Source organism: Gavialis gangeticus, unplaced genomic scaffold (assembly GCF_001723915.1).
Source record: "Gavialis gangeticus isolate Ggan-Ray unplaced genomic scaffold, GavGan_comp1, whole genome shotgun sequence".
Lineage (NCBI taxonomy): Eukaryota > Metazoa > Chordata > Crocodylia > Gavialidae > Gavialis > Gavialis gangeticus.
Genome location: NW_017728992.1, coordinates 181,377,082 through 181,387,961, shown reverse-complemented (window position 1 = coordinate 181,387,961; position 10,880 = coordinate 181,377,082). Strand labels below are relative to the sequence as shown.

The following is a 10,880-nucleotide window of genomic DNA, read 5'->3' as shown; positions in this document are numbered from 1 at the left end:
GCAAGGAGTGACCAGGAACAATGGTCACAAGCTGGCGGAGGGAAGGTTTAAGTTGGACATCAGGAGGCGCTACTTCACGGTCAGGGCGGCTAGAGTCTGGAACCAGCTTCCATGTGAGGTGGTGCAGGCTCCCACCCTGGGGGTTTTTAAGAGGAGGTTGGATGACCACCTTATTGGGGTCATTTGACCCCAGTGCTCTTCCTGCCATGGCAGGGGGTCAGACTAGATGATCTGCTCAGGTCCCTTCCGACCCTAGAAACTATGAAACTATGAAACATTCTCGTAGGCAAGCTAAGGAAGTATGGGCTGGATGAATGAACTGTAAGGTGGATAGAAAACTGGCTGGAGCATTGGGCTCAGATAATCAATGACTCAATGTCTAGTTGGCAGCCAGTATCAAGTGGATTGCCCCTGGGGCTGGTTTTGTTCATTGCCTTCATCAGTGACCTGGAACATGGCATAGAGTGTACCCTCACCCACCTGGGAAGAGTAGTAGATACGCTGGAGGATAGGGGTAGGATTCAGTGACCTAGACAAATTGGAGGATTGGGCCGGAAGGAGTCTCATGCGGTTCAACAAGGACAAGTGCAAAGTCCTGCACTTAAGATGGAACAATCCCATGCACCAGTACAGCCTGGGGGTGACTGGCTGGGCAGGAGCTCTGCAGAAAAGGACCTGGGGGTTACAGTGGACAACAGGCTGAATATGAGCCAGCAGTGTGCCCTTGTTGTAAAGCAGGCTAATGGCTTACTGGGCTGCATTGGTAGGAGTGCTGCCAGCAGGTAAAGGGAAGTGATTATTACCCTCTGTTTAGCACTGATGAGGCCACATCTGCAGTACTGTGTTCAGTTTTGGGATCCCCACTGCAGAAAAGATGCAGACAAACTGGAGAGAGTCCAGCAGAGGGCAGTAAAATGGTGAAGGGGGTGGGGGACATGATTTATGAGGAAAGACTGAGGGAACTGGGCTTTTTTAGTCCAGAGCAGAGGAGACTGAGAGGAGATTTAATAGCAGCCTTCAGCTATCTTAAGTGGGGGTTCGGAAGAGGATGGAGCTAGACTGTTCTCAGTGGTGGTAGATGACAGAACAAGGGGCAATGATTTCAAGTTGCAGCAAGGGAAGTTTAAGTTAGATATTAGGAAGACTTTTCTCACTAGGAGGGCAGTAAAACACTGGACCAGGTTACCCAGAGAGGTGGTGGAAGCTCCATCTTTGGAAGTTTTTGAGACCTGGCTAGACAAAGCTTTGGTTGGGATGATCTAGCTGGGAATGGTCCTGCTTCGAGCAGGGGATTGGACTAGATGTGACCTCCTGAGGTCCCTTCCACTCTTCCCTAATGTTTTATGATCAAAGTTGAATTGATAGGTTAAAATTGATGTTGACCTGAGAATAAATGACCAAATTAAATCACCAGATTAATACTACATAGTGCTGGTAATATTAGAACCAGGTCTCTTAAGAGGTTATTTAGTTAAAACCCCAATTAAAGAATTTTCCCAAGTAAGTCATATCCAGAACTTAATAAAATATTTGCATACTGAAACTAAAATGTTTCACTTGTGTATCACAAACTCTGAGTCAGTTAAGGTTTCCTCCTTTGATTTAATTTCTTGTGGGGTAACTAACCCTTTCTTTACAAAATCAGAAATGCACCTGAATGAGAATTTCTCAGACTTTGTTTTGTGGCTGGTTACGTTTGGGGAATCTTTTGGTGGATAACATTGGTGCTCCTATAAACCTATGCACACAGCTTAAAATTAAAGAGACCAGGTTGTCTCTCAACTAATTATAAAGCAAAAAAGAAATGGGGAAAGGAAATATACTTACAATCATTGGGAGGTTTGAGACCTTGTAGTTTTGTGGACTTCTGTGAATTAGGAGCTGGAACTCGAGTTCAGGAGGTGACACTGGTGCACTAGCAGGTTTTGTTTTAGTGTAAGAAGAAATGGATCAAAGGCCAGCATAGCTGTATGTTGATGCCTTGACTTTCCTTCCCAGCTGTGATCGATCCTAAGGTTTTTGAAACATCATGGTTTCCTCAGGCATATCTGTGGCCGGAAAGGCAAGACTTTTCAGCCTAACTTAATTCTTCTGGTTTGGGAGCTTGGTGCTGTCCTGTAGGCATTCAGAAAATCAGATGTGAATTAGGTCACTGTAAGCGAGTGTCGACTTGGAATAGTGCTCTGTAAGCAAACGGTTTCATAAGTATTGGATATTTTGCCACAGACTCGATAAGATATCAGAAACTCAGAGCACTTTCAAGGAAGGTGACATAGCTTTGTTTAAATGTAAAGGTCTAGAGGTGACATCATATTACCAATCCTCAAAGGTTTGGTGCAAAGTAAAAGAAAAATAGGGATCAGTGAATGGATAAATTAAGACCATAGCACCTAATAGCCACTCAGTATTCATTCTTCAGGAATATTAAACACATTTGGCAACTTACAACTAGATATTATCATGGTTTCACAAATTAGAGTTTTTTAATTTTGACAAAAATCAGGTTACTTTAAAGCTTATCAAGGTAAAATTAAAATCAAATAATTTTTAATATATATTTAAAAAGGAAGTTAATGTGTAGGATCTATATTTTTATAAATGCCATTTCTCTCCTATCATATCTGCCTTCTTTGTAGCAGTCCAGTGGGCTGACTAGGTGTTTTACATGTTTCTAGTCTATTCCATGATTATTGTAATCCCATCTAACTCTAAACACCTATCCAGCTAGTTGGAACACAGAAAAAACAATCATTACATTGGAACTGCACATCCAAAACAGAGGAAGATGCAAAATGGATAGTCAGGTTTACATGTATTCTGTTTCAAGGAATGTTAGTAACCACTTCAGAAGAAAACTACTGGGCTCACCCCGTCTTTATTGTAGTGTGCTATTATGTCTTGTGCACAGAAGGAACGTGCTGTCTCTGCAGCCGTCGTCCTCCAGTCGTTATAGGAGTGATAATGGTGGCCTTTGAAGGAACTGGCCCTTCTCAGCTAAATTGCTTCGTCACTAATATGTGCCTTCAGTAAATGCCGATCACTGAGAATCCTGGAGACCAAAAAGGGAATTGTTTATGAAATATTGATCTTCATCTAGGGGGGCTTTATGGTACTTGAACTACCAGTATTCTTTTTATTACCATAATGAGGTCCATTTTACAGGTATCTTAATTCAGTAGGTCGGGTGACTTTTTGCGACACTGTCCCAAGCACAAGTGCATTTGATGTTTGTGTCGGCTTCAAAGCACTCTTGGACAATATCAAATATAGTGTCTTTTGAGGAGTTGGTATGGTTTGAAAAAATATAAAGTGGCAGTCAAGCAGCTGTATGAAGGCAGTTAATGTTGTTTGATTCAGTGGCTGAGAAACAAACTGGTTCAGTATTAAAAGTATATAAGAAGCATGTGAAAATATTATTACCTAATCTAGTTTTTTCTTCATTGGTTTCAGAGGCTTAACTAGCACGGTTTGCATTAGAGGTTTAGGAGTACTGGTTGGGTGGGGGAAGAAGTGGGCTGGAGGTGAGTCTTCCCTCCTTTGGGGACTCAAAAAAAAAAAAAAAAAAAAAAAAAAAAAAAAAAAAAAAAAAAAAAAAATCCCTGAATGCTGCTACCATTGCATTGTCGGTCTGTCCTGGTCCTTGCTACTACAGCAGCGGCACAGTGTCTGTGCACTCGTGGCAGCAGCAACAGCAGACAGACTCCCTGGGGGTGCTGCCATTCTGTGATCCCACTGACTTGGTGCCTGGGGCAGGTGCCCCACTCGCAGACCCAGTTACACTAATGATTGCCTTTCTTTTATCACAGAATAACATGTCAATGCATTTCTGCTCTCATGTGTATAGCGGTCATATTTCCTAATTGAGTTTGCTGGTTAGACTGTGATTGTTATGCCCTTCAGAAATTGGTATCAACTTTAGAAGTAAAATATCAGTGCTGGATATTTGAAATCTGACATTTGAAAAATGAACAAAGGTGTTGGATGATAGGATTACTTTATCTCACAGCTGTCCAGCTTCCATGTGGCCAGGGGCTGTGCAGTGGTGGTACATAGCTCCCAGGCAGTACACTGTGGGGTCGGTCTTCTTGCTGAACCAGGCCCACGTGATCCCCTGTGCCCCAGGCAGCCTGGTGGCAAGCAGTCCTCCTGGCCCCTGGATTGCACTGGTAGCGCGCTGCTCTCCCACAGTAGGGCTGGCAGCTCCTGGGGCTCATGGGACAGGTGCTTGCCCTTAGATCAGAGCTGTCCAATTGGCAGCCCGTGATCTCATCGTATCCTGAACGATGAAAAAGGTGACCCTTTTCAAACGAAAACATTTGTTCCCAGCTGTCTCTGATAATTACGTTTTGTGTCCATGTCATGTATACATTTTGACTAGACATTAATGCTGCCTGCCTTTCTTCTCCATGGCCGTGCACCAGAGATGCATCCAAAATGCACATATCTTGGGAATGGTGATGCAGATCATTCTAACAATGCTTTCTCTCTTCTTATGTACTCTGAGGAGTGATAATGTTAAACATGTTGACATTTTAAGGTATCATCACCGTCTGAACTATTACACATTGAAAAACTTGGAGCACACTTCAGAATTATTTTTACTAGCTCCCTGGAAACTCATGTATATCTTTCGCATTAGTGATACAGGCCTAACACTTTGTGTGGGTTTATTCCCCCCTTCATAATATTAAGACTTCATATTTTTAAATAACAAAATGAGACTAGAGAATAAGTGACAGACTTACTGTGCTCCACTCCGCTAATCTTTCATATGCCCCTAATGGTAGAACACTAATGTCATTCAGGGACTTTTTGCCATCACTCTTGGGTGGTTACTGTGTTCATTTCCCACATTTGGGAGACTATGAAATATTTTCTGGCATCTGTCCTGAAATGCAACATAAGTTATTAGACAAAAACTTGGTCTGGAAATCCCTCTCCTTCAGAATCTCAGAGCTGAAGTTTGTCTTGGGAGTATTTGAAATATGCGGTTACATATTGTACTCTCTTTCTTCTAGTGTTTGTGTTACTAAAATGGCTTGTGACAATATATCACTTTTAATGTGGTTGTTACATTTTGTCAGTGTAATGTTTTATTAAATACCTTGTTCTCTTATTTAAGGTGCAACTTCTACCTATCACCACTGACCTAATGGCCTGTGTTAGATGTGTGTGTTTTTCATTGAACTAAGTTTCATATTATAACAGGTACTTCAAAATGTTTGTAGTTTTGAGGAGGGAACCATCTTCTGGTAAAATGCTTAGAAAGTATGTAGGTTTTACAGGAATGGATTCAGGAAGTGGTAGAGCTTTAAAGGGAAATTATTTGAGAGAAATACAATTAGAAATTGAGAGCAGTTACAAATATAGTAATAATTCATTTCTTACATTTTTGCTGTGCACATCATGCTCGGTTTTTTGGGATGTGGACTAAATCTATCAAGGGTAGATTGCCAAGGGATGTGGCTGATGCTGCATTAAGGCCAGCAGTAAATGCTTTTAATTCGTGCTTGTGCTCATCGTGTATATACCATAATATGCTGAGTTCATATAACGTAAAAAATTAAAAACATTTGAATTCTCGTAGTATGCATTTACATATAGTAACATAACAAATCCATGTAATCTGGCGAATACAGGATTGAAGTTTGTAAAATGTTAATAAATTAATAGAATTTAAGTATAGATAGGAACATTGTGATCATCTAGTCTGATTTTCTGGATAATATAAGTAATAAAATTTCATCCAGTAATTCCTGCATCACAGCTCACATCTTGTGGTTTAGTGAGACATGGTTTTAGAAAGACATAAATATCGATGTTAAGACTAAAGACAATGGAGAACCCAGTATGTCTTTTGGTAAGTTGTTCCAGTGGTTAATTACCATTGGTATTAAGAATGTGTGGCTTTTTTCTTTCCTGAATTTCTAGCTTCAGTTCCAAATATTGAATTGTGTCTTTTTCAGCTCTGTTAGGTAGCCTTTACTGTCTGAAATCATCTTTCCTTGTATGTACATACAGATGATCAAGTAGACTCTTAATTTTCTCTTGGATATGCAAAGCAGGTTGAGCTTCTGAAGTTTTTCACCTTTTAACCAAAGTTGTTTCCTGAAATCTTTTGACTTCTAAGAAATTGGAGGCATTTATAGAAGTGCTCTGGGAGTGTGTGTGTGTGTGGGGGGGGGAGGGTGCTGTAATTAAAGCTCTTGGATCTGCTGTAATTAAAGCTCCTGGAGCGTCATGCATATCGGTGTCCCTGCGCTGAAAAATGGCAGCGGGGCGCTCCAAATAATGCTTGTCAAACAAGCTTTAGTTAAAGCGCCCCTGCCACCACTTTTCAGCATGGGGACGCTGATGCACATGACACTGGAATCTGGTGGAGTGTGGTAATTGCCACACTCCAGCATACTCAAATAATCAAGTCTTCTCCAACACACTGTAATTACAGCACTTCGGAGCAGCCTTGCTGCATGTGTATAGGCGCCCATGATTACCAGGAGAAAGGTATTTCCTGATAGTTTTCCCTGTACAGCAGGGTACAGAGCAATCATGCTGTGCAAGAAAGGCAAACTTGCAATTTTGTAAAATGCTGCTGATATGGAAAAAAGTATTTCAAAATTTACTGCAGATTTGATGAATGGGCATATATCTGCTTAGAGTAAAAGTAACTCAGGAGATCAGAGAAGCAGGTTATATTGCCTTCCCTACTCGAGAGGGTGCAGTTCAAGATTCAGACTTGGTAATGAAGTGGTTAGGTTGCTCTGCAGAGAAACACGGGTCATCATAGTTCAAATCCACTCTATAATTCAGAGATTTGGATCAATGGGTATATAATTAGTGCATGCAAGCATTTCAAAAAGTGAGAGCAGCTCACCAAAGAACCCTCCAATCTGTGATCTTTAGGACATTCCTTGGAGGTAGTAAACATTTAAATCTGCTCATGCAGAGGAGAAATTTGGACAGGTGTTTGATTGTGTGTGAATTGGTTTGTGACCCTAGGCATTCATTTCCCTGGTTATTAGGATGAATGACTAGGAAATGAAGTATTTCAACATTTCCATAAGTTTTTGTCTGTGTGTCTTTGTTGAAACAATTCTACAACCAACTTGCTGGTGTAAAAAAAAAAAAAAGCCCATCTCCACTAATTTCTGTATTAATTAAAATGTGAAATCCTGATATGTAAAGTTAATGTGTACTGTGCTATAGCTGTCTCATTGAAATGTATTTCTGCAACCTTTTGAGTGTTTTTTCAATAAACTAAAAAAAGTGCTTATATGATGCACCATTTATTTTGAAAGAATCAGGTAACTCACTTTTTCTCTTTATCCTGAAAAGATTTGTGTATTGCTATAATTTTTTCCTTGATAATTAACAAAACTCTTTCCTCTTATTATTTCTGTTCATTATTTAACATTGTATCAAAAAAATTATCATAAGCAGTCAAGTTGTTCATTTCATACAGAATATTAGGCTTCTAAACTGGGCTTCAAATCGAGTCTGTTGTAGGATTTACAGTTCTTTCTATACATGTGCACTAGTCATCTGGAATACAATTGTACCATTCATTGCAGGGGTTAGCACTTCTGAAGTGCACTTCTAAAAATTAAGGCACTAGTGCAGAAACTAAAATAAGACTTAGGGACTTACCTGGGAATACCAGAAAACCAAAGAGTGCCTATACATGAGTAAAGAGCTGCTGTGACACGCTTTAATGACAGCACATCAGAGCAGACTCAAGTCTCAAATAACCAAACTCCAGCAGCTTCCACTGTCTCATGCATCAGCATCCCTGTACTTAAATGGTGGTGGGGTGCTTTATTTATAGCTTGTCAAACAAGTTTCAGGTAAAGCACCCCTACTGCCATTTTAAAGCACGGGGGTGTTGATGCATGATATGCTCCAGGCACCTTTAGAGTGGCTCTCAGAGCTGTTTCAATTAAAGGCCCCCCCTCCCCGGAGCACATGTATAAACGCTCAAAGGTACCAGCATATTAATAGACTTGACTTGTGCATAATATACATGAAGGATACGATACTTCCTAGTACTTCAGCAGTAGTTTTTTTCTCCTTGATTTGATAAATTGTGCAAGCTAACTTATTTTAAAAACAAATTTTCAATTGTATCTTTGTCTTAGGTAAGGAACAATCTTCTGGAGAAATCAACTTGCATCCAGTTTCAGCAACTCCACTCTCTATCTATAGTAAAGAATCAAACTCCTCAAAACATAGTGACCATCACCACCACCACCACCATGAACACAAGAAAAAGAAGAAAAAACACAAACATAAACATAAGCATAAACATAAGCATGACAATAAAGAGAAAGAAAAGGAGCCCTTTGGTTTCTCCAATAGCCCAGCCAGTGGGCGGTCAATTCGTTCTCCGTCGCTTTCAGACTGAAGTGAGCAGCCCAAGGACTGGAGCCAGCAAGCTGATAGAACATTTTGAAGGATGTATATAACTAAAGCCTCTATCTTTTTGTATGAAAAATGTAGATGTATTAACTGTCTTTGCAATTCAGAAGCTTTCAAAATCCAAATTTTGAAGCGTTCTATTTGCGTATGCAGTTGCTGAAATGAACCTGGTTCAGAGAGATGTTTTCTGGTTCTGAGTCAGTTTCTGTTTCACTGTTCTCCCCACCTCCCACTCCTTCCCTTTTAAGCAAAGAAAACAGCCCTTTGTGTAAGGGCCCCATGTCCATTGGCAACCCCTTGCACATCATGCTGTCCATGTGTACCGCCAGATTAAATTATGTTTTAAGCCTTTGAAGAATGTTATGAGTCAAAGTATGTTTTAAACAGAAGCCAACTGCCAGACCTCTGATGAAGCACTGTTTCCAGGGCAATATTGTATAACTCAGCATAGACCTCCTGGGAAGACAAAGGCTTTCCTATAATCTTTGGTTGAGCTATTCCTTTCCTTAACCATTACAGTGTAATGTCAGAATTTTAAGACTAGTACATAGATATTTTCCCTTTTCACTTACTAAAAATCTTAAAATTCCAAGCTGCTTTTAAGCTGCAGATATTTATTATGGACATAATCCTTTGAATATAATCGCATTCTGCAATTATGTTTCTGGAATTTTAGCAGGAAACTTAATGCATGTTTTGTCCTGTAATCAGGCTTTTAAAATAAAATAAAGTTTTGCAAATTATTTTGACAAAGGCAGCTTTTTCATTAACTATAACAAAATTAGGAGTACACTTTTGAAAGGAAAGGTTAAAGATCTCAGAAGCTGCTTATGTGAGCGTATACTCCTGTTAAAGTGAATTTTCCTGAAAATACTCAACACTCTCAATTCATGAATCCATATCAAAATAATATTACTAGATTAACCAAGATCTGGGACTTAAAATGGTGAGTGAATTGAAATGTCGTTAGCTATGGTTTATACAGTTTTGTACTTAGGATTACATATCCAGCAAATATTTTATTTAAAACTTTAGTTTTTAAACACTCGGGCAATACAGGTAAAAACCATCACTGCTCTTTTTTTTTTTTTTTCTTTCTTTCTTTTTGTCCTTGTACTCCTGATTTCTATTTAGATGTTGGGATTTTACTTTGTGACAGTTTATCACTGTTGGCTGGAGTTTACGTAATATACACCTTACTATTATAAAATGTTCTGTTAAAAGTGTTTTCTTTTCTTTTTCTTCCTTTATTTTTTTCTTTTTGAGTCCTCAGAATGATGCTACTTCTAGAAAAAAAAAGTTTGATAGGAAGGCTTTTTTTTAAAACCAACTGTTCCAAAAGTTAATAAACAGTTTTATATGATTTACCTATTGTAAATTCAGTTGCTTGTGTGCGTAGTTTATCAAAAGCAAATTGTCTACAGATTGTGGGGAAAATAATTCAGAGATTCATAGATTGTAAGGCTGGAAGAGACCTTGGAAAATCATCGGGTCCAGCCCCCTGCACCAAGCAGGAAAGACAACTGGGGGCAGGTGACCCCAGCAAGGTGCCTATCCAGTCTCCTCTTGATCGATTCAGGCTCAACATTAGGAAAAACTTCTTCACAGTCAGGGTGTCCTGACTGGACTAAGCTCCTGCCAGAGGTGGTGCAATCACCTACCCTGGAAAGGTGGTGTACTGCTCTTTCACATAGATAGCAACGCCGCCACCTTTCTTCCCCACCCGGTCTGTTCTATGCAGGGTGTAGCCCTCTATAGCTACACTCCAGTCGTGTGAGGAGTCCCACTAGGTCTCTGTAATTTCTGCTAGATCATAATGCCCGCTGGAGGGCTGGCTAGCTCCTGCTTGTTCCCCATGCTTCTGGTGTTGGTATATAGGCACCTGAGTCCTTTTACTGAGGCCCTTGTCTTCCTGTCCTGCTAATGGAGAACTATTCCCTCCACTCCTGCAAAAGTGGCTCTCCCAGTGTCCCTATCTACAGGGCTTACTTGTATGTTGGTCCCTGGACATGTCTGAATTTGTGTATCACCATCCCCCAGCAATCTTGGTTTAAAGCCCTGTCCAGAAGATCAGCCATCCTGGCTGCAGACAGGGACTTACTGCATCCACCTCATGAGGAAAGGTAAGAAGCAGAGGCTACATGGAGTGACTGGGTCTCGTGTTGCTCCATTCAAACTATAAGACAAGCGACATGAAAAGGGAAGTAACATCTGTATTCTCGCTCATCCTGAGGGACCTTAAAGAATGAAGACCCAAGAGTCTCAGTAAAAGTGAAGAAGAATAGCAGGTGAGCGTAAAGAAAGGAAGATGAGACCTTTTATGAGCATGGTTTTTTGCAAAGCAGCTGCGTATGCAGGTGAGCTTACCATCTGCCAGTTGTCTGACTTACCTGAGCATCACAATTTGAATCTTAAGGAGAAATTAGGGAGGAAATAGTAATGGCTTGATAGAATGTTTCAGATTT

The 10,880-nt window shown here is 40.2% G+C and overlaps 1 protein-coding gene across 2 annotated transcripts in view; it reads left to right on the top strand.

The window, feature by feature from the left end:
• The window catches only part of TAF2 (TATA-box binding protein associated factor 2), a 127,016-nt gene extending 117,234 nt beyond the window's left edge, over nt 1-9,782 (top strand). For both annotated transcript variants that reach the window (XM_019528103.1, XM_019528104.1), the window contains one exon: nt 8,136-9,782. In XM_019528103.1, coding sequence (XP_019383648.1) covers nt 8,136-8,401 — 266 coding nt within the window. In that variant the 3' untranslated portion in view covers nt 8,402-9,782. The remainder of the gene's footprint in view (nt 1-8,135) is intronic.
• Nucleotides 9,783-10,880: the final 1,098 nt, after the last annotated feature.